Genomic DNA, 23,938 nt, shown 5'->3' with positions numbered 1-23,938 from the left:
TTTTACACCCATGAAGGTTCGCTGAGGAGCTGGAGCCGATCCCAGCGGTCACAGAATGAGAGGGTAAATCTTCTAAAATTATTGCTCCTTAAATTCTTCCTTCAGTTGTGCTGGTAGTTTGTCTCTGTTGTTTGATTGTAGTTGTTCTGGTAGTTTGTCTCTGGTGTTTAACTGCAATTCTGGTCATTTGTCTCTGTTTTTTATTGCAGTCATGCTGGTAGTTTGTCCCTGGTGTTTTATTGCAGTCGTGCTGGTAGTTTGTCCCTAGTGTTTTATTGTATATGTGGCGTTTGTTGTTTTGCTGCGGTGGCCGCTGTCCTGCTCTTATTTTGAAGGGCTGACCGGGGCCCGGGGCAGTGTCGCGGGTTGTCCTCTCCGGCTTGACGCGCCTCCTCATTCCGCGGACCGCCGTCATGGAGGAGCTGAGCGCCGTCGGTGAGCAGGTTTTTGACGCCGAGTGCATCCTGAACAAACGCTCCAGAAAGGTCAGCAGTGTGAAACGGACTGCTGTGGCTCCGGGCCGTGCTTTGCCGTCGTTTGAACACGTTTGCCTGCTTTTCTTTCAGGGGAAGTTGGAGTTTCTGGTGAAGTGGAGAGGATGGTCAGCCAAGTGAGTGCTCAGAACGCAAACAATGAACCACAAAACTCCCCACAAACCTCCTCATGTCCTCACTAAAACCTCCTCAGGACCTCACAGACCCGCACGCGGTCCGGGAACACTTTGTTCCACATTCAGCTCTTAGATTTCACTTCTTTTGTTCGTAATCGCCTCAAATTTAGGAAACTGGCTGAAGAATTTCAAAATAAAGTTAATTTTGTTTCAGTCTGTTTGGTTTTACGAGCCTCTGCTCACAGATCTGCAGCTTTTAAACACTTTAAATCGACACTTTCATCAAGTTTTCTGTGCGAATGTGAACTCAGTTTTATTTTGAAGTATTTGGTGTTCAAACGCTGTCCTTTGTGCTTGTTGCGTTTTATTTCTCCAGACTTTGTTCAGTTGACATGGTAGGCTGTGATGCAGCGCTCTGGTCGTGGTCCTTTGTGTGGGGATGGTGGGGGATGATTATTTCGCCGCAGCAGGTGGCTGGACGGGTCAGAACACGAGCACGTCGACGCCCGTGAGTTTGAATCCCACAGGTTGTCAGTCTGTTCGAATCAGTTCAACTGGAGCTGAAATGTCAAAAGGTTCTAAAAGCATCTTTTTATGAGCCTCAAAAGTTCTTAGTGACAAAAGTAAACTAAACATCGAGTTTAGCCTTTTTTTAATGTTTGAACTGTGTTCAGTTTGTGTCAGAAAGATGTCTCTGTCCTTTGGGTTTGGACTGATGATTGCTGAACCTGTGCTCTTTAGTGATGCACAAACGGCTCCGTCTCTGCAGAGGGACAGAAAGCAGACTCCTGGATGGACAAAACTGTATAAATATGAAAAACAAATTTACATCTCAGCAAAAAAAAATGTAGAAATTCAACATTCTGAAATTGAATCCAAACTTTTGTTTGTTTGCTTCAGTTGCCAGAACGGGTCAGGTCGTGACCTGCTTTGGGATTTGGGAGTTTTTTTTTTTTTTATTGCTGCATGCAGGTCGACGTGGATGGTGCAACTTTTCACCTGTTCCATCAGCAGCTTTGCAGTGGAGGAGACTAGAACAGAATTTTCTTAAAACGTTTTCTTAAAAAGCTGCAGTTTGCTCAGCGGCACGTGGGAGCTGAGCCCAGATCAGCTTCCTTCTTTGTTCCACTCTGACACGCAGCTGATGGTGGGACAGACAAAAGTCTCATGATGCACAGAAGTTTTCTGGGTGTTTTGAGTCCGCACAGAAAGGACCGGTGTCACCGACCAAACGATGGTACCCCCTAAAAATCGCTCCGCCCTGCCTTCACAGCGCACACATCATTAGCCGCGGTTCACCGATTATCACCTCGTTTCTGCTTCAGACTGACTTTAGAATGATTTAAGAGGTTTTGCTTTGTCATCTGATGGTTAATAATCACACTGTGAATCCCTTTGATCAGTTTGCGTGGAGAAAGTCTGACTCAGAGAGTCAGACTCAAAGCTGCTGTGGTCTGAAATGACACGTGCAGTGGAGGCAGGCAGACCGATTTTTAGGGGGGGACCGTTTGGTCTGTGGCACTGAGTTGGAACAGAACCTGTGACCTTCTGGCTCTGAGGAAATGGCACTAACCCTAAATGCCATTTTATTTATTTATTTTTTTTTTACTGACCTCTTTGAATTTGAGCTGTAACATTTCTTCTAAAATAAGCGTCTTCTTCTGTTTGTCTTTCACTGTTGATATTTTCATAGTTTTAATATTTATTTAATTTTTAAATCAGTGATTTGTGTTCATTTTATTTCATGTGCTGGTGTTTGTGGTTTTTTTCTTTTGTTTTATTGTCTTTGATTGGTTTTATGTTTTAAATACCAAATCAGTCAATTAAAAACGTCCAGTGTTCGAGCATCTTGACTGTTTGAGCAGTAAACTTAATTTGTTCATCATCTGGTTCATTTAAATTCGTCTTTCAGGCTCAGATCAGCAGAAAGAGTTGGATAAAGTGTCACATCTAGCCCATGTAACCGCTGCCTTTAAAATTGTTAAAAACAACAGGAAATGAAATAAAACTGTTGTTACCAGAAACTGTAATGAGACGAGTGAAGACAAAGAGCGACGGATCTGTGAGGCTGCTGCTGACGCCTTCAGGCTGATTTCACTTCCATCAATACGGAGACAACGTCCACTCAGCTCCTTTTCTTTCTTTGTTTTTTGTTTTTCAGACACAACAGCTGGGAACCTCAAGAAAACATCCTCGACCCGCGACTGTTGGCAGCTTTCAACAAGAAGTAGGAATCTTTATTCCAACTGTAGTGTAGATACAAAGTCCTCAGTCAATCACTTTATCAATCAGTCACACTGGAACTGACTTTTTTCCCACCGCCTTCCTTTGTACCAGGAAGGATTTTGAAACCTGAACTCTAGACATTATGATGAAACAAATGTGAGTGTGTTTAGGTCTAACTTTACCAACCCCAGAGCAAGAACACATGTGACAGTGGGAAGAAAAAACAAGGTCTGATGATTTGAGGAAGAAACCTCAAGCAGACCAGACTCAAAGGGGTGACCCTCTGCTTGGGCCATGATACAGACACAATAGACAAAACAATTTACAAAATGAATATATCGGAAATGTTGCCGGTGCACAGGACAGGAGGGTTTCAGAAACAGACACCACACCCATCTCTGGATGGAGCTGCACCTCAAACAGAGAAAAAAACAATCGGGCATCAGAAAGACAACAAATACAGTATAATTTGTCATCATTAAACAAGAAAAACAGAAGAAATACTAAGGTGATGTTTTGTGTTATATTGACTTTGAATAATTTATTACACACACTCAGATACAGTAGGTGGCGCTATGCGTCCCCAAAGCTGGTTTGTGGTCTACTGTAAACACAAAGAAGTTTTATTTTTATTAATTTGTGAGTATTAGGTTTATTTTCAGACATGCCCAAAGTGAGTGCCTTAAAGCAGTGATTTGTGGCGGATTTAATGGTTCAGGTGTGAAACGACATCATTCTTTACATAGAGTCGTGCTCTAGATAGATAGATATTAGACCCTGGAAGACTCCATTAAATTTTGGAGGTGATCCTGATTGGCAGACATCAGAAATCTCAGATTGCTCTTACTATTTTGCTGTCTGTCTGACATCATGTTAAAATAATTTCTGACACTGAATAACTGTAATCAGGTTTCACCAAAACCTGTGCCTGCAGAAATACATCTAGAATTTGAAGCAGTAAGTGTTGAACTTTGAACGTTTGTTGAAATGTGTCTTGCAGAGAGCAAGAAAAGGAGCTGCTGATGCTCAAGAGAGGGAAAAGGCCAAGAGGGAGGCCGCGGAAAATTATCGTAAGTAAAAATGAACTTACACTGGAGGTCTGTGCGGCGGTATTTTGTTGGTTGAGAAGATCGATTCACCAAATTTAAATCAATTCTCATTTTAATTCCCAGATCCATTCATACATCCAATAATATATATATATATATATATATATATATATGTACACTCAACAAAAATATAAACGCAACACTTTTGGTTTTGCTCCCATTTTGTATGAGATGAACTCAAAGATCTAAAACTTTTTCCACATACACAATATCACCATTTCCCTCAAATATTGTTCACAAACCAGTCTAAATCTGTGATAGTGAGCACTTCTCCTTTGCTGAGATAATCCATCCCACCTCACAGGTGTGCCATACCAAGATGCTGATTAGACACCATGATTAAAAAATTAAGCTGCAGTTGTTGGAACGTTGCGTTGTTTCCAAGGGTGCGTATTAGCCATTTAAAGATGTTAATCATCACTACCGGGACTGTTATTGTGGGCAAGAAAAGAAAATCATCTGCTCTTTAATTCACACAGTGGTTTTGTTCATAACGTGCCATTTCTGTGGAACAGCGCATGAAGACTCTCTAGTGTGGACTGTGGGAGCCGCGTTCTCCTGCTGCAATGAGTGCTGCAGGTGCGCGTTTTGTAGGGGAGACCGGGGACGTTATCCCCCAGAAATTTTTTTTAATTTCTAACTGTCTGAAACACTATTGCCTGCATTTTGAGGGTCAAATTTTGTGAAGTAGTATTAATATGTTGCATAACTAGACAATCATGTAACAGCTCAAAAAATGGTTTTATCACACTAACCCAGATCAATATCAAATTGAATCAAAATAATCAATTCTGAATCTTAAGAATTGAAATTGAAATTGATTCTTGAAATTTTAATTGATACCCAGCTCTAGTCGTCTGTGTCATTTCAACTTCACAGCCTGCAAGTAGCGGACACGGTGATGTGGATCACTCCTGAAGTTTCACCAGCATTCATGGTGAACTTCCGGTTTTCTCTTTATTTTGTCAGAACAGCGTCATTGAACGTGTCATTTGATATGGGTGTTACCATGGTAATCAGATTGGTGAATGAGTGAACCACTGAATTCTACACTGCAAACTCAAATGTTCTCCGTGGATGTTGGAGGAATCTCTGTCCAATGGGAATACGTCATTTTACCAGATATGTTTTTTCCTGTTGTTTGGGATTGTTTTTTTTCTCGGTTTAATGACGTGATTTAATGATTTGCTTTTTATAAATTAGGAAAACTTGCCTGAAGCTCCGAAGTCAAGCAGCTCTTCATCTGGTTCATCATCATCTTCCTCTGATTCTTCATCCTCGTGCTCCTCCTCTTCGTCCTCATCAGACGATGATGATGACGGCCACATGAATCACCCCGGCCCGATAGTCAGAACACGAGAACTGCACCCTGTACCTCAGAAAAAGGCTCAGATTGTTGTGGCCAAACAAGAGGTGCCAAAGAAACGCAGCCGGAAGCCTTTGCCCCCGGAAGTGAAGGAATTCCAACACGACAAGGGTCACCGCAAAATCCTAAAGACAGGCAAAGATTCAGACCTGGAGGTTCCCATCAAAAAGCCTGTTCACCCAGCGAGCTTCACATTCATGGGGTTCCACCGGGGCTCACCCCGGGACACAGTGAGCATTCTGAACCGGAGCACTCCGGCTCAGGCGGGGTTGGGTAAACACTCGCCGAGCTCTGCAGGATCTGCTCGATCAGTTCAGGCTGCACCTTTTTCCATGAGTAAATCCAGTCAGACCAGGAATGTCGCTGAGAGTAAAGTGTCTGTGTCCAGCAGTGGAACAAGTCTGGATTTGAAAGCAGCTGCTTTCAAATCAAAGGGGGTGGCAGCGCTGAATTTAAATTCTTCCAGACACCCCATCCAAGGAACCACACAGCACACACTCAGCTCCCCCAGTGGACACAAGAAACCTCAGCTGGCTGTGTCAACCCTGCAGCGGACACCTAATCCCAAAGCAGCAGCTTCGTTACCCTCAAAGGACTCATCTGGTCTTCATTCTCTGAACCTTCACAGCATGAACAAAGCGGCACAGAGCAGCGGTGCTGGTGGAAACAGCACAATACCGACATCGGGCCTGCGGCATGCAACAACCCCAGCTCGGAAAACCACCACTGCCCAAAGTCAAGAGTACAGTCCCGTTCAGAGCCCGCAGCCGAGGAAGACTCTTCCCGGAGAGTCGACCGGCATGCAGAGCAGCAGGACCCAAGCCAGACTGGACAAGGGTGGTGGGAACAAATCTTTGCCAGATCCAGTTCAGATTCAGCAAGAACGAACAACGTCCAAAGACAGCAAGCAAGCCAAAATGACTGAGATGAGCACAGGTGAAGAAGAGAGCAGCTCCGAGTCTGACCAGGAGCCCTCCTACGCCGCCAATGGTCAGGATCCGTCCAACTCCACCCACAACAGCCAGGATTGGAAGCCCACACGGAGTCTGATTGAACACGTGTTCGTCACAGACGTTACATCGAATCTCGTCACCGTCACCGTGAAGGAGTCGCCAACCAGCGTGGGCTTCTTCAGCATCCGCAACTACTAACGAGACCCAGGAGCCACATGTCCACATGCTGTCCTTTTTTACATTTTTAATCATTATTTATTTGCTTGTATCTTATAAACTATGGAAGAAATGTCAGGTTGAGGAAGGGTAATGACTTTTGAGCTGGAGCACGGTGGACTTTTGTTTTCTGTACACTTTCTTTGAGCTCTGAGGTACCACAGAAGAATGGTTTGGGATTCAGAATGAGACTGACATGACTGCAGGGTTCAGGGTGCAGGGATATGTCCTCATATCCTTTGAGTCATTAGCCGTGTTTGTTGTTTTAGTCGGTTCTCAAACTCCACAGGACGTAGGCCGATAGCTCCAAACTTTGAAACCATGTTTGACTTTGATCTCGTGTGTATGTCTGCATATGCTTTGTTGTAAACTAACCGCTCCAAAGAGGCAGCAGATTAAAAAAAAAAACATCGAATGAAGATGGTATAAAAGTGCAACTAGAGCAAGAAGGGTCATTTTATTTTTTTAATGTTAGCACATATTTAGTTGATAATATCAGTGTTGTAACTCAGCTAAAGTCATGTTTACTTTCTTTTAATGTGTCATAATTAAGCTACCTCTATTATATCCACACTGGCACCTTGCGGGTGCATGCGGCCTCGTGGCTAACGTACACAGATTCTAGCCCTTCACAACACTCGGTAAGCTCGGCGGGTCTGCGACCCGTTGTGTAGGTACACATTTCTAGTGACAAGAACTGCTTCTTACACGGTCACATGACTTTAATGCCACTGGAACAGACTCGACTTCACGCAGCATTCAACCGTTTGTTACCGCCTTAAAAACACGTTTCATTCTATGGTGGCGCCTGATGATCAGCGCCAGGCTGAGGCTCGAGCATTGTTTTCCTCAAATCTGAAATGATACAGAATAAGTACTGTTGTTTTGATGCGGCGGGATGATCTCGGACCTGGTTTTCAGTCTTCTCGATGAATCGCTTTGTGGCTTTGAGAACTCTCACAGGAACTCCTTTGTGGAAGGGGTTGGGTGTTGATGAAAGCCAACAATGCACTTGCTCAGCATCGTTTTTTTTTTTTTTTTTTCTCTTTTGAACACAAAGCAGCACGTTTCACTCTGGCCGCTGCTGCTGGTGCACAAAATACCAGGGTCGGGTTTTTTTTTTTTTTTTTTTTTGGTGTTGCAGCTGCAGACGTCTCACTTGACTCATGCTCAGTTTCAGGAGCTGCAGGCACAACGTCCCACTGAAAGAGAGAGTCTGTAACTGATGTAACGGAAAAGAAACCACAACATGGTGTGCTGCTTTGTGCTCCCATGAGAGGAGTTCTGCAACAAAGCGCTTCAGATGAACGTGCCTAATCCCGCTCTGCAGACGGCCTTTGTTCATCTCAGAGACCCGACACAAAGGCAGCGTGCCAAAGGTGGGTAGAATTTTGGGTTGTTCAGAACAGGACCCTTCCACAGCAGAACATGCAGTGGTTTTTTTGTTTTGTGTTTTTTTTTTTTTTTGGCTTTCATTTTTTTAACATAAGCTCCGCTTCACAGATGTAAAGGTTTGGTGACCTGTTGAAACCTTGATGTTCATGATTCTGTTCAACAGCAGCTGAATAACAGAACCGCCGGATCCTCACATTACACCTCAGCTGTTCTGGTCCAAAACCTTTCGGTGCAGCTCCACTTGATCTGTTGTGAAAAGTCCAAGTAGTGTGTCCAACGTGAGCTCGGCGGTCTCACGCAGTGACTCCGTGTCAGGTTTCCGTGTTTTTTTTTTTTTTTTTTACTGTATTTTTGTTCAGCTGTTTCTTACTGGTTGAAATAGAGCGTACGTGTGTTTTTTATCATTAGTTTCTCCATTTGCTCCATTAACCATATCTGGGACTGTTTTCTATTTATTTCAAATTAAGAGTTTCAGGGTTGAACAGTCCTGTGCCACTTCTTTAACTAATAAATGCATACAAAATTTTATGCAGTGTTTTTATTTGTGTCTGTACTTTGTGTGTGTGGGTGTGCGTGTGTGTTTTTACAGTGTTTTTCAATAAAAAAAATAACAGCAATCAGATTTCTGACATCTGGATCCAGATCACCTACAAAATCTTATGTACTCTTCCGTGACCTAATGTCTATCTGTGGTGCAAATTTGGTGAGACTCCAAGAAGTAGTTGTAACGTAATCAGAAAACAGACAAATCAATAAATAAATGCTGATGATTTTAGTATGTGCTTGGCGAATGTAATAAAATCATCTGTGTTTGTCTTTCAGCAAGATTACAAAGCTACTTCACAAATTCTCACCAAATTTGTACCACAGATAGACATTAGCGCAGGGAAGAGTCTATTAGATTTTGGAGGTGATCATGGATTCTGGATGAAGATTTCACTGGATAGAGACTTTTTAAGGATTACGTCAAAACGACTTCATGGATACGACATCATGATGTCAAACCAAGATCAGGAAGACACCATTTTGTTTCAGTTTGTGAATTAAATATCAGATTGCAACATCTTGATCAGTCGGATCGTTCTGGATTAATATGCAGTTACTGCACTGTGTTGTGGAATCTGGATCCAGGTAAAGTCCAGGTCACATACAGTAGTGTTCAGAATAATAGTAGTGCTATGTGACTAAAAAGATTAATCCAGGTTTTGAGTATATTTCTTATTGTTACACCCCCTTTGTGAATACCTCCCTTTTTTTTTTTTTTTACTAATAACCCAATTTCATAGCCTTAAGAGTGTGCATATCATGAATGCTTGGTCTTGTTGGATTTGTGAGAATCTACTGGTACCTTGTTTCCCATGTAACAATAAGAAATATACTCAAAACCTGGATTAATCTTTTTAGTCACATAGCACTACTATTATTATGAACACTACTGTAGCTGTTATTTTGAGTCTTTGTCGAAATCTCAAGATGTTCATTTTTTAAATTAGCTTTTGAGTTTTTACATAATCACCTTGGTGGAGCAAACACCAAGATAATATGTATTTTATATAGAAAGAGAGAGAGTCAGAACTTATGACCACCCGGGGCTGTAAATGAGTCAACACTGAAACTTTTATTCACATATCCTCACTCAAGTTTTGATGAATCTCAAAACTCCCTTCACCCAAACAAAGGGTTGTACTGTGCTTACTGTATATTGTTTGCTGTGTTGTGTGTTTATTGTATATTGTGTTGTGTGTTTACTGTATATTGTGTTTTCTGTCTTGTGTGTTTACTGTATATTGTGTTTGCTGTGTCGTGTGTTTGCTGTATGTTGTGTTTGCTGTGTCGTACGTTTGCTGTATTGTGTGTTTACTGTATATGGTGTTTGCTGTGCTGTGTGCTTATTGTATATTGTGTTTACTGTGTTGTGTGTTTGCTGTATATATTGTGTTTGCTGTATATTGTGTTTGCTGTGTTGTTTTTGCGGTGTTGTGTGTTTACTGTATTGGACTATTGTAATGCTCTATTTTCTGGCTTACCGCAGTCCAGGATTAGGGGTCTTCAACTGCTTCAAAACGCTGCTGCCAGACTTTTGACACAAAGCAGAAAGTTTGACCACATTACGCCCGTTTTGGCGTCCCTGCACTGACTTCCTGTTCCTGCAAGATCAGATTTTAAAGTACTGTTATTAGTTTATAAAATTGTTCATGGACTTGCACCTCCCTATCTGGCTGACCTGGTAAGCCCCTATGTACCAGCTCGGGCCTTGCGTTCTCAGGGTGCAGGACTTCTGTGTGTTCTCAGGGTGCAGGACTTCTGTGTGTTCCCAGGGTGAACAAAAAGTCTGCCGGTCACAGAGCTTTCTCCTACCGTGCCCTAGCTCTGTGGAACGATCTCCCGGCGCACATTCGGCAGTTGGATACTGTGGAGACTTTTAAGTCACGTTTAAAGACTCGTTTGTTTTCCCTGTGTTATCATTAGTGTTATGATGTGTTTTTATTCTTGTATTCTTTTATGGTTGTCTTTCTTTTATGGTCGTCTTTTTATTGTGTTGTAAATTTTATTTTTTTTTTTTATGTTGTGTGAAGCACCTAGACATTTCATCGTGAATTGGCGCTATATAAAGTAATAAATTTGAAATAGAATTTTGCAGTGTTGTGTGTTTACTATATATTGTGTTTACTGTGTTGTGGGTTTACTGTATATTGTAATTAAGTTGTGGGTTTGCTGTATTGTGTGTTTGCTGTGTTGAGTGTTTACTGTATATTGTGTTTGCTGTGTTGTGTGTTTACTGTATATATTGTATTTACTATGTTGTGTGTGTTTACTGTATATTGTGTTCGCTGTGTTGTTTTTGCGGTGTTGTGTGTTTACTGTATTGGACTATTGTAATGCTCTATTTTCTGGCTTACCGCAGTCCAGGATTAGGGGTCTTCAACTCGTTCAAAACGCTGCTGCCAGGCTTTTGACACAAAGCAGAAAGTTTGACCACATTACGCCCGTTTTGGCGTCCCTGCACTGACTTCCTGCAAGATCGGATTTTAAAGTACTGTTATTAGTTTATAAAATTGTTCATGGACTTGCACCTCCCTATCTGGCTGACCTGGTAAGCCCCTATGTACCACCTCGGGCCCTGTGTTCTCAGGGTGCAGGACTTGTGTGTGTTCCCAGGGTGAATAAAAGTCTGCCGGTCACAGAGCTTTCTCCTACTGTGCCCCAGCTCTGTGGAACGATCTCCCGGCACACATTCGGCAGTCGGATACTGTGGAGACTTTTAAGTCACGTTTAAAGACTCATTTGTTTTCCCTGTGAAGCAGCAGGACCTTCGTGGCCGGGACGACGGTGGGGGATCGAACCCACGCGGCTCGCACCAAAAGACCGTTCCTGTACCAGGTGAGCCAAAGGGGAACTCCCCGTTAGCCAAGCTAGCAGAAACATCTTTTCAATTGGGACCCGGGACTTTCATCCCGCTACACATCTCCCCACCATTTTTGACTTCGTCCCGAAGTCACAGGTGCATGTTAGCATACTCTGTGACCCACATCCTGTTCGTGACGCCAGATTGAAGCAGCAGGACCTTGGGAGCCGGGACGACGGTGGGGGATCGAACCCACGCGGCTCGCACCGAAAGATCGTTCCTCTACCAGGTCAGCCAAAGAGGAACTCCCCGTTAGCTAAGCATGCGGGAACGTCTTTTCAATTGGGACCCGCGACTTTCATCCCGCTACACCTGTTTTATCATTAGTGTTATGATGTGTTTTTATTCTTGTATTCTTTTATGGTTGTCTTTCTTTTATGGTTGTCTTTTTATTGTGTTTTACATTTTTAAATTGTTTTTTTTTTATGTTGTGTGAAGCGCCTAGACGATTTCATCGTGAATTGGCGGTATATAAAGTAATAAATTTGAATTAGAATTTTGCAGTGTTGTGTGTTTACTGTATATTGTGTTTACTGTGTTGTGGGTTTACTGTATATTGTCTTTACTGTATATTGTAATTGTTAAGTAGTGTGTTTGCTGTATTGTGTTTACTGTATATTGTGTTTGCTGTGTTGTGTGTTTACTGTATATTGTGTTTACTGTGTTGTGTGTTTGCTGTATATATTGTGTTTGCTGTATATATTGTATTTACTGTATATTGTGTTTGCTGTGTTGTTTTTGCGGTGTGTGTTTACTGTATACTGTGTTTGCTGTATATTGTATTTACTGTTGTGTGTTTACAGTATATTGTGTTTACTGTGTTGTGTGTTTGCTGTGTTTGTTTACTCTCTTGTGATTTATTGTGGTGTTGTGTTTACTGTAATTTGCATTATATTGTGGTGTTGTGTTTCCTCTGTTGTGTTTATTTTGTGTTTATTGTCTTGTTTGTTTAATCTCTTGTATTATATTGTGGTGTTGTGTTTCCTGTGTTGTGTTTATTGTCTTGTTTGTTTACTCTCTTGTGTTATATTGTGGTGTTGTGTTTCCTCTGTTGTGTTTATTGCCTTGTTTGTTTACTCTCTTGTGTTACATTGTGGTGTTGTGTTTCCTCTGTTGTGTTTATTGCCTTGTTTGTTCACCCTCTTGTGTTATATTGTGGTGTTGTGTTTCCTTTGTTATGTTTATTGTCTTGTTTGTTTACTCTCTTGTGTTATATTGTGGTGTTGTGTTTCCTCTGTTGTGTTTATTGTCTTGTTTGTTCACTCTCTTGTGTTATATTGTGGTGTTGTGTTTCCTCTATTGTGTTTATTTTGTGTTTATTGTCTTGTTTGTTTACTCTCTTGTGATTTATTGTGGTGTTGCGTTTACTGTATTTTGTGTTTATTGTGGTATTGTGTTTCCTTTGTTGTGTTTATTTTGTGTTTATTGTCTTGTTTGTTTGCTGCCTTGTGTTATATTGTGGTGTCGTGTTTCCTCTCTTGTGTTTATTGTCTTGTTTGTTCACTCTCTTGTGTTATATTGTGGTGATGTGTTTCCTCTGTTGTGTTTAGTTTGTGTTTATTGTCTTCGTTGTTTACTCTCTTGTGTTATATTGTGGTGTTGTGTTTCCTCTCCTGTGTTAATTTTGTGTTTATTGTCTTGTTTGTTTACTCTCTTGTGTTATATTGTGGTGTTGTTTCCTCTGTTGTGTTTATTGTCTTGTTTGTTTACTCTCTTGTGTTATATTGTGGTGTGTTTACTCTGTTACTCTGTTGTGTTTACTGTATTTTGTGTTTATTCTGTATTTTGTGTTTGGTGTGTTTGTTTACTCTCTTGTTATATTGTGGTGCTGTGTTTCCTCTGTTGTGTTTATTTTGTGTTTATTGTCTTGTTTGTTTACTCTCTTGTGATTTATTGTGGTGTTGTGTTTACTGTATTTTGTGTTTACTGTGGTGTTGTGTTTCCTCTGCTGTGTTTATTGTCTTGTTTGTTTACTCTCTTGTGTTATATTGTGGTGTTGTGTTTCCTCTGTTGTGTTTATTGTCTTGTTTGTTTACTCTCTTGTGTTATATTGTGGTGTTGTGTTTCCTCTCTTGTGTTTATTTTGTGTTTATTGTCTTGTTTGTTCACTCTCTTGTGTTATATTGTGGTGTTGTGTTTCCTCTGTTGTGTTTAGTTTATGCTTATTGTTTGTTTATTCTCGTGTTATATTGTGGTGTTATGTTTCCTCTGTTGTGTTTATAGTTTTGTTTGTTTACTCTCTTGTGTTATATTGTGGTGTTGTGTTTCCTCTGTTGTGTTTATTGTCTTGTTTGTCCACTCTCTTGTGTTATATTGTGGTGTTGTTTTTCCTCTGTTGTGTTTAGTTTGTGTTTATTGTCTTGTTTGTTTAATCTCTTGTATTGTGGTGATGTGTTTCCTGTGGTGTGTTTATTGTCTTGTTTGTTTACTCTCTTGTGTTATATTGTGGTGTCGTGTTTCCTCTGTTGTGTTTATTGTCTTGTTTGTTCACTCTCTTTTGTTATATTGTGGTGTTGTGTTTCCTCTGTTGTGTTTAGTTTGAGTTTATTGTCTTGTTTGTTTACTCTCTTGTGTTATATTGTGGTGTTGTGTTTCCTCTGTTGTGTTTATTGTCTTGTTTGTTCACTCTCTTGTGTTATATTGTGGTGTTGTGTTTCCTCTGTTGTGTTTATTTTGTGTTTATTGTCTTGTTTGTTTACTCTCTTGTGATTTATTGTGGTGTTGTGTTTACTGTATTTTGTGTTTATTGTGGCGTTGTGTTTCCTCTGTTGTGTTTCCTCTGTGTTTATTGTCTTGTTTGTTTGCTGCCTTGTGTTATATTGTGGTGTCGTGTTTCCTCTGTTGTGTTTATTGTCTTGTTTGTTTAATCTCTTGTATTGTGGTGTTGTGTTTCCTGTGTTGTGTTTATTGTCTTGTTTGGTTACTCTCTTGTGTTATATTGTGGTGTCGTGTTTCCTCTGTTGTGTTTATTGTCTTCTTTGTTCACCCTCTTGTGTTATATTGTAGTGTTGTGTTTCCTCTATTGTGTTTATTTTGTGTTTATTGTCTTGTTTGTTCACTCTCTTGTGTTATATTGTGGTGTTGAGTTTCCTCTGTTGTGTTTAGTTTGTGTTTATTGTCTTGTTTGTTTACTCTCTTGTGTTATATTGTGGTGTTGTGTTTCCTCTGCTGTGTTTATTTTGAGTTTATTGTCTTGTTTGTTTACTCTCTTGTGTTATATTGTGGTGTTGAGTTTCCTCTGTTGTGTTTATTGCATTGTTTGTTTACTCTCTAGTGTTACATTTTGGTGTTGTGTTTCCTCTGCTGTGTTTATTGTCTTGTTTGTTTACTCTCTTGTGTTACATTGTGGTGTTGTGTTTCCCTGCTGGGTTTCCTCTGTTGTGTTTATTGTCTTGTTTGTTCACTCTCTTGTGTTATATTGTGGTGTTGTGTTTCCTCTGTTGTGTTTATTTTGTGTTTATTGTCTTGTTTGTTTACTCTCTTGTGTTATATTGTGGTGTTGTGTTTCCTCTGTTGTGTTTAGTTAGAGTTTATTGTCTTGTTTGTTTACTCTCTTGTGTTATATTGTGGTGTTGTGTTTTCTCTGTTGTGTTTATTGTCTTGTTTGTTCACTCTCTTGTGTTATATTGTGGTGTTGTGTTTCCTCTGTTGTGTTTAGTTTGTGTTTATTGTCTTGTTTGTTCACCCTCTTGTGTTATATTGTGGTGTTGTGTTTCCTCTGTTGTGTTTAGTTAGAGTTTATTGTCTTGTTTGTTTACTCTCTTGTGTTATATTGTGGTGTTGTTTTCTCTGTTGTGTTTATTGTCTTGTTTGTTCACTCTCTTGTGTTATATTGTGGTGTTGTGTTTCCTCTGTTGTGTTTAGTTTGTGTTTATTGTCTTGTTTGTTTACTCTCATGTTATATTGTGGTGTTGTGTTTCCTCTGCTGTGTTCATTTTGTGTTTATTGTCTTGTTTGTTTACACTCTTGTGTTATATTGTGATGTTGTGTTTCCTCTGTTGTGCTTATTGTCTTGTTTGTTTACTCACTTGTGTTATATTATGGTGTTGTGTTTCCTCTGTTGTGTTTATTGTCTTGTTTGTTTACTCTCGTGTTACGTTGTGGTGTTGTGTTTCCTCTGCTGTGTTTCCTCTGTTGTGTTTATTGTCTTGTTTGTTCACTCTCTTGTGTTATATTGTGGTGTTGTGTTTCCTCTGGTGTGTTTAGTTTGTGTTTATTGTCTTGTTTGTCTACTCTCTTGTGTTATATTGTGGTGTTGTGTTTCCTCTGCTGTGTTTATTTTGAGTTTATTGTCTTGTTTGTTTACTCTCGTGTTATATTGTGGTGTTGAGTTTCCTCTGTTGTGTTTATTGCATTGTTTGTTTACTCTCTTGTGTTACATTGTGGTGTTGTGTTTCCTCTGCTGTGTTTATTGTCTTGTTTGTTCACTCTGTTGTGTTATATTGTGGTGTTGTGTTTCCTCTGTTGTGTTTATTGCCTTGTTTGTTTACTCTCTTGTGTTACATTGTGGTGTTGTGTTTCCCTGCTGGGTTTCCTCTGTTGTGTTTATTGTCTTGTTTGTTAACTCTCTTGTGTTATATTGTGGTGTTGTGTTTCCTCTGTTGTGTTTATTTTGTGTTTATTGTCTTGTTTGTTTACTCTCGTGATTTATTGTGGTGTTGTGTTTACTGTATTTTGTGTTTACTGTGGTGTTGTGTTTCCTCTGTTGTGTTTATTTTGAGTTTATTGTCTTGTTTGTTTACTCTCTTGTGTTATATTGTGGTGTTGTGTTTCCTCTGTTGTGTTTATTGTCTTGTTTGTTCACTCTCTTGTGTTATATTGTGGTGTTGTGTTTCCTCTGTTGTGTTTAGTTTGTGTTTATTGTCTTGTTTGTTTACTCTCATGTTATATTGTGGTGTTGTGTTTCCTCTGCTGCGTTCATTTTGTGTTTATTGTCTTGTTTGTTTACGCTCTTGTGTTATATTGTGATGTTGTGTTTCCTCTGTTGTGCTTATTGTCTTGTTTGTTTACTCACTTGTATTATATTATGGTGTTGTGTTTCCTCTGTTGTGTTTATTGTCTTGTTTGTTTACTCTCTTGTGTTACGTTGTGGTGTTGTGTTTCCTCTGCTGTGTTTCCTCTGTTGTGTTTATTGTCTTGTTTGTTCACTCTCTTGTGTTATATTGTGGTGTTGTGTTTCCTCTGGTGTGTTTAGTTTGTGTTTATTGTCTTGTTTGTCTACTCTCTTGTGTTATATTGTGGTGTTGTGTTTCCTCTGCTGTGTTTATTTTGTGTTTATTGTCTTGTTTGTTTAATCTCTTGTATTGTGGTATTGTGTTTCCTGTGTTGTGTTTATTGTCTTGTTTGTTTACTCTCTTTTGTTATATTGTGGTGTTGTGTTTCCTCTGTTGTGTTTATTGCCTTGTTTGTTTACTCTCTTGTGTTACATTGTGGTGTTGTGTTTCCTCTATTGTGTTTATTTTGTGTTTATTGTCTTGTTTGTTCACTCTCTTTTGTTATATTGTGGTGTCGTGTTTCCTCTGTTGTGTTTATTGTCTTGTTTGTTTAATCTCTTGTATTGTGGTGTTGTGTTTCCTGTGTTGTGTTTATTGTCTTGTTTGTTTACTCTCTTGTGTTATATTGTGGTGTCGTGTTTCCTCTGTTGTGTTTATTGTCTTGTTTGTTCACGCTCTTGTGTTATATTGTGGTGTTGTGTTTCCTCTATTGTGTTTATTTTGTGTTTATTGTCTTGTTTGTTTACTCTCTTGTGTTATATTGTGGTGTTGAGTTTCCTCTGTTGTGTTTATTGCCTTGTTTCTTTACCCTCTTGTGTTATATTGTGGTGTTGTGTTTCCTCTGTTGTGTTTAGTTTGTGTTTATTGTCTTGTTTGTTTACTCTCTTGTGTTATATTGTGGTGTTGAGTTTCCTCTGTTGTGTTTATTGCCTTGTTTGTTTACTCTCTTGTGTTACATTGTGGTGTTGTGTTTCCTCTGCTGTGTTTATTGTCTTGTTTGTTCACTCTCTTGTGTTATATTGTGGTGTTGTGTTTCCTCTGTTGTGTTTATTGCCTTGTTTGTTTACTCTCTTGTGTTACATTGTGGTGTTGCGTTTCCTCTGCTGGGTTTCCTCTGTTGTGTTTATTGTCTTGTTTGTTCACTCTCTTGTGTTATATTGTGGTGTTGTGTTTCCTCTGGTGTGTTTAGTTTGTGTTTATTGTCTTGTTTGTCTACTCTCTTGTGTTATATTGTGGTGTTGTGTTTCCTCTGCTGTGTTTATTTTGTGTTTATTGTCTTGTTTGTTTACTCTCTTGTGTTATATTGTGGTGTTGTGTTTCCTGTGTTATGTTTATTGTCTTGTTTGTTTACTCTCTTGTGTTATATTGTGGTGTTGTGTTTCCTCTGTTGTGTTTATTGCCTTGTTTGTTTACTCTCTTGTGTTATATTGTGGTGTTGTGTTTCCTCTGTTGTGTTTATTGCCTTGTTTGTTTACTCTCTTGTGTTATATTGTGGTGTTGTGTTTCCTCTGTTGTGTTTATTGCCTTGTTTGTTTACTCTCTTGTGTTATATTGTGGTGTTGTGTTTCCTCTGTTGTGTTTATTGCCTTGTTTGTTTACTCTCTTGTGTTACATTGTGGTGTTGTGTTTCCTCTATTGTGTTTATTTTGTATTTATTGTCTTGTTTGTTCACTCTCTTTTGTTATATTGTGGTGTTGTGTTTCCTCTGTTGTGTTTAGTTTGAGTTTATTGTCATGTTTGTTTACTCTCTTGTGTTATATTGTGGTGTTGTGTTTCCTTTGTTGTGTTTATTTTGTGTTTATTGTCTTGTTTCTTCACCCTTTTGTGTTATATTGTGGTGTTGTGTTTCCTCTATTGTTTTTATTTTGTCTTTATTGTCTTGTTTGTTCACTCTATTGTGTTATATTGTGGTGTTGTGTTTCCTCTGCTGTGTTCATTTTGTGTTTATTGTCTTGTTTGTTTACTCTCTTGTGTTATATTGTGGTGTTGTGTTTCCTCTGTTGTGTTTATTGTCTTGTTTGTTTACTCTCTTGTGTTACGTTGTGGTGTTGTGTTTCCTCTGCTATGTTTCCTCTGTTGTTTTTATTGTCTTGTTTGTTCACTCTCTTGTGTTATATTGTGGTGTTGTGTTTCCTCTGGTGTGTTTGGTTTGTGTTTATTGTCTTGTTTGTCTACTCTCTTGTGTTATACTGTGGTGCTGTGTTTCCTGTGTTGTGTTTATTGTCTTTTTTTTTACTCTCTTGTGTTATATTGTGGTGTTGTGTTTCCTCTGTTGTGTTTATTGTCTTGTTTGTTCACTCTCTTGTGTTATATTGTGGTGTTGTGTTTCCTCTGTTGTGTTTATTTTGTGTTTATTGTCTTGTTTGTTTAATCTCTTGTATTGTGGTGTTGTGTTTCCTGTGTTGTGTTTATTGTCTTGTTTGTTTACTCTCTTGTGTTATATTGTGGTGTTGTGTTTCCTCTGTTGTGTTTAGTTTGAGTTTATTGTCATGTTTGTTTACTCTCTTGTGTTATATTGTGGTGTTGTGTTTCCTCTGTTGTGTTTAGTTTGTGCTTATTGTTTGTCTACTCTCTTGTGTTATAATATGGTGTTGTGTTTCCTCTGCTGTGTTTATTTTGTGTTTATTGTCTTGTTTGTTTACTCTCTTGTGTTATATTGTGGTGTTGTGTTTCCTCTGTTGTGTTTAATGTCTTGTTTGTTTACTCTCTTGTGTTATATTGTGGTGTTGTGTTTCCTCTGTTGTGTTTATTGTCTTGTTTGTTCACTCTCTTGTGTTATATTGTGGTGTTGTGTTTCCTGTGTTGTGTTTATTGTCTTTTTTCCCCAATCAGACCGGGAGTGACATGTTTAGCCGCATGTTCTCCTTGAATTGCTGGCTGTCTGAGTGGTGTCCAAAAACTGAGGTGGGCTTCATAGATAATTGGCAAAACTTCTGGGGAAAACCTGGTCTTGTTAGGAGAGACGGCATCCATCCCACTTTGGATGGAGCAGCTCTCATTTCTAGAAATCTGGCCAATTTTCTTAAATCCTCCAAACCGTGACTATCCAGGGTTGGGACCAGGAAGCAGAGTTGTAGTCTTACACACCTCTCTGCAGCTTCTCTCCCCCTGCCATCCCCTCATTACCCCATCCCCGTAGAGACGGTGCCTGCTCCCAGACTACCAATAACCAGCAAAAATCTATTTAAGCATAAAAATTCAAAAAGAAAAAATAATATAGCACCTTCAACTGCACCACAGACTAAAACAGTTAAATGTGGTCTATTAAACATTAGGTCTCTCTCTTCTAAGTCCCTGTTGGTAAATGATATAATAATTGATCAACATGTCTTTATGTCTTACAGACATAAAGACATGGATGACCTCTAATTTCCTGCTTTTAAACTCAGATAAAACTGAAGTTATTGTACTTGGCCCCACAAATCTTAGAAACATGGTGTCTAACCAGATCCTTACTCTGGATGGCATTACCCTGACCTCTAGTAATACTGTGAGAAATCTTGGAGTCATTTTTGATCAGGATATGTCATTCAAAGCGCATATTAAACAAATATGTAGGACTGCTTTTTTGCATTTACGCAATATCTCTAAAATCAGAAAGGTCTTGTCTCAGAGTGATGCTGAAAAACTAATTCATGCATTTATTTCCTCTAGGCTGGACTATTGTAATTCATTATTATCAGGTTGTCCTAAAAGTTCCCTAAAAAGCCTTCAGTTAATTCAAAATGCTGCAGCTAGAGTACTGACGGGGACTAGAAGGAGAGAGCATATCTCACCCATATTGGCCTCTCTTCATTGGCTTCCTGTTAATTCTAGAATAGAATTTAAAATTCTTCTTCTTACTTATAAGGTTTTGAATAATCAGGTCCCATCTTATCTTAGGGACCTCGTAGTACCATATCACCCCAATAGAGCGCTTCGCTCTCAGACTGCAGGCTTACTTGTAGTTCCTAGGGTTTGTAAGAGTAGAATGGGAGGCAGAGCCTTCAGCTTTCAGGCTCCTCTCCTGTGGAACCAGCTCCCAATTCAGATCAGGGAGACAGACACCCTCTCTACTTTTAAGATTAGGCTTAAAACTTTCCTTTTTGCTAAAGCTTATAGTTAGGGCTGGATCAGGTGACCCTGAACCATCCCTTAGTTATGCTGCTATAGACGTAGACTGCTGGGGGGTTCCCATGATGCACTGTTTCTTTCTCTTTTTGCTCTGTATGCACCACTCTGCATTTAATCATTAGTGATCGATCTCTGCTCCCCTCCACAGCATGTCTTTTTCCTGGTTCTCTCCCTCAGCCCCAACCAGTCCCAGCAGAAGACTGCCCCTCCCTGAGCCTGGTTCTGCTGGAGGTTTCTTCCTGTTAAAAGGGAGTTTTTCCTTCCCACTGTAGCCATGTGCTTGCTCACAGGGGGTCGTTTTGACCGTTGGGGTTTTACATAATTATTGTATGGCCTTGCCTTACAATATAAAGCGCCTTGGGGCAACTGTTTGTTGTGATTTGGCGCTATATAAAAAAAATTGATTGATTGATTGATTGATATTGATTTATTCTGCCTTACAGAAACCTGGTTACAGCAGGATGAATATGTTAGTTTAAATGAGTCAACACCCCCGAGTCACACTAACTGTCAGAATGCTCGTAGCACGGGCCGGGGTGGAGGATTAGCAGCAATCTTCCATTCCAGCTTATTAATTAATCAAAAACCCAGACAGAGCTTTAATTCATTTGAAAGCTTGACTCTTAGTCTTGTCCGTCCAAATTGGAAGTCCCAAAAACCAGTTTTATTTGTTATTATCTATCGTCCACCTGGTCGTTACTGTGAGTTTCTCTGTGAATTTTCAGACCTTTTGTCTGACTTAGTGCTTAGCTCAGATAAGATAATTATAGTGGGCGATTTTAACATCCACACAGATGCTGAGAATGACAGCCTCAACACTGCATTTAATCTATTATTAGACTCTATTGGCTTTGCTCAAAAAGTAAATGAGTCCACCCACCACTTTAATCATATCTTAGATCTTGTTCTGACTTATGGTATGGAAATAGAAGACTTAACAGTATTCCCTGAAAACTCCCTTCTGTCTGATCATTTCTTAATAACATTTACATTTACTCTGATGGACTACCCAGCAGTGGGGAATAAGTTTCATTACACTAGAAGTCTTTCAGAAAGCGCTGTAACTAGGTTTAAGGATATGATTCCTTCTTTATGTTCTCTAATGCCATATACCAACACAGTGCAGAGTAGCTACCTAAACTCTGTAAGTGAGATAGAGTATCTCGTCAATAGTTTTACATCCTCATTGAAGACAACTTTGGATGCTGTAGCTCCTCTAAAAAAGAGAGCTTTAAATCAGAAGTGCCTGACTCCGTGGTATAACTCACAAACTCGTAGCTTAAAGCAGATAACCCGTAAGTTGGAGAGGAAATGGCGTCTCACTAATTTAGAAGATCTTCACTTAGCCTGGAAAAAGAGTCTGTTGCTCTATAAAAAAGCCCTCCGTAAAGCTAGGACATCTTTCTACTCATCACTAATTGAAGAAAATAAGAACAACCCCAGGTTTCTTTTCAGCACTGTAGCCAGGCTGACAAAGAGTCAGAGCTCTATTGAGCTGAGTATTCCATTAACTTTAACTAGTAATGACTTCATGACTTTCTTTGCTAACAAAATTTTAACTATTAGAGAAACAATTACTCATAACCATCCCAAAGATGTATCGTTATCTTTGGCTGCTTTCAGTGATGCCTGTATTTGGTTAGACTCTTTCTCTCCGATTGTTCTGAGTTATTTTCATTAGTTACTTCATCCAAACCATCAACATGTTTATTAGACCCCATTCCTACCAGGCTGCTCAAGGAAGCCCTACCATTATTTAATGCTTCGATCTTAAATATGATCAATCTATCTTTGTTAGTTGGCTATGTACCACAGGCTTTTAAGGTGGCAGTAATTAAACCATTACTTAAAAAGCCATCACTTGACCCAGCTATCTTAGCTAATTATAGGCCAATCTCCAACCTTCCTTTTCTCTCAAAAATTCTTGAAAGGGTAGTTGTAAAACAGCTAACTGATCATCTGCAGAGGAATGGTCTATTTGAAGAGTTTCAGTCAGGTTTTAGAATTCATCATAGTACAGAAACAGCATTAGTGAAGGTTACAAATGATCTTCTTATGGCCTCAGACAGTGGACTCATCTCTGTGCTTGTTCTGTTAGACCTCAGTGCTGCTTTTGATACTGTTGACCATAAAATTTTATTACAGAGATTAGAGCATGCCATAGGTATTAAAGGCACTGCGCTGCGGTGGTTTGAATCATATTTGTCTAATAGATTACAATTTGTTCATGTAAATGGGGAATCTTCTTCACAGACTAAAGTTAATTATGGAGTTCCACAAGGTTCTGTGCTAGGACCAATTTTATTCACTTTATACATGCTTCCCTTAGGCAGTATTATTAGACGGTATTGCTTAAATTTTCATTGTTACGCAGATGATACCCAGCTTTATCTATCCATGAAGCCAGAGGACACACACCAATTAGCTAAACTGCAGGATTGTCTTACAGACATAAAGACATGGATGACCTCTAATTTCCTGCTTTTAAACTCAGATAAAACTGAAGTTATTGTACTTGGCCCCACAAATCTTAGAAACATGGTGTCTAACCAGATCCTTACTGTGGATGGCATTACCCTGACCTCTAGTAATACTGTGAGAAATCTCTGAGTCATTTTTGATCAGGATATGTCATTCAAAGCGCATATTAAACAAATATGTAGGACTGCTTTTTTGCATTTACGCAATATCTCTAAAATCAGAAAGGTCTTGTCTCAGAGTGATGCTGAAAAACTAATTCATGCATTTATTTCCTCTAGGCTGGACTATTGTAATTCATTATTATAAGGTTGTCCTAAAAGTTCCCTAAAAAGCCTTCAGTTAATTCAAAATGCTGCAGCTAGAGTACTGACGGGGACTAGAAGGAGAGAGCATATCTCACCCATATTGGCCTCTCTTCATTGGCTTCCTGTTAATTCTAGAATAGAATTTAAAATTCTTCTTCTTACTTATAAGGTTTTGAATAATCAGGTCCCATCTTATCTTAGGGACCTCGTAGTACCATATCACCCCAATAGAGCGCTTCGCTCTCAGACTGCAGGCTTCCTTGTAGTTCCTAGGGTTTGTAAGAGTAGAATGGGAGGCAGAGCCTTCAGCTTTCAGGCTCCTCTCCTGTGGAACCAGCTCCCAATTCAGATCAGGGAGACAGACACCCTCTCTACTTTTAAGATTAGGCTTAAAACTTTCCTTTTTGCTAAAGCTTATAGTTAGGGCTGGATCAGGTGACCCTGAACCATCCCTTAGTTATGCTGCTATAGACGTAGACTGCTGGGGGGTTCCCATGATGCACTGTTTCTTTCTCTTTTTGCTCTGTATGCACCACTCTGCATTTAATCATTAGTGATCGATCTCTGCTCCCCTCCACAGCATGTCTTTTTCCTGGTTCTCTCCCTCAGCCCCAACCAGTCCCAGCAGAAGACTGCCCCTCCCTGAGCCTGGTTCTGCTGGAGGTTTCTTCCTGTTAAAAGGGAGTTTTTTCTTCCCACTGTAGCCAAGTGCTTGCTCACAGGGGGTCGTTTTGACCGTTGGGGTTTTACATAATTATTGTATG

General features: G+C 39.6%; 1 protein-coding gene across 1 annotated transcript; it reads left to right on the top strand.

Moving 5' to 3' along the window:
- The first annotated feature begins 383 nt into the window (after positions 1-383).
- Positions 384-7,494, top strand: cbx2 (chromobox homolog 2 (Drosophila Pc class)). Its single transcript, XM_034191175.1, has 5 exons — positions 384-485; positions 567-610; positions 2,772-2,837; positions 3,837-3,906; positions 5,149-7,494. Exons 1-5 carry the CDS (start codon positions 414-416, stop codon positions 6,460-6,462), a joined length of 1,566 nt encoding a protein of 521 aa, XP_034047066.1. The 5' UTR covers positions 384-413; the 3' UTR covers positions 6,463-7,494.
- The last annotated feature ends 16,444 nt before the right edge of the window (positions 7,495-23,938 follow it).

This window comes from Thalassophryne amazonica, chromosome 16 (genome assembly GCF_902500255.1).
Source record: "Thalassophryne amazonica chromosome 16, fThaAma1.1, whole genome shotgun sequence".
NCBI lineage: Eukaryota > Metazoa > Chordata > Actinopteri > Batrachoidiformes > Batrachoididae > Thalassophryne > Thalassophryne amazonica.
Note: the sequence above shows the minus strand (reverse complement) of the source record. Positions and strands in the feature narration are given on the sequence as shown.

What these genes read in the sequence shown, in the direction of transcription:
- cbx2 (XM_034191175.1), top strand. Translation starts at nt 414, where the DNA reads ATGGAGGAGCTGAGCGCCGTCGGTGAGCAGGTTTTTGACGCCGAGTGC. An exon ending in TTGGCAGCTTTCAACAAGAA is followed by an intron (nt 2,838 to 3,836) that starts GTAGGAATCTTT and finishes TGTGTCTTGCAG; the next exon opens with AGAGCAAGAAAAGGAGCTGC. An exon ending in GGAGGCCGCGGAAAATTATC is followed by an intron (nt 3,907 to 5,148) that starts GTAAGTAAAAAT and finishes TTTATAAATTAG; the next exon opens with GAAAACTTGCCTGAAGCTCC.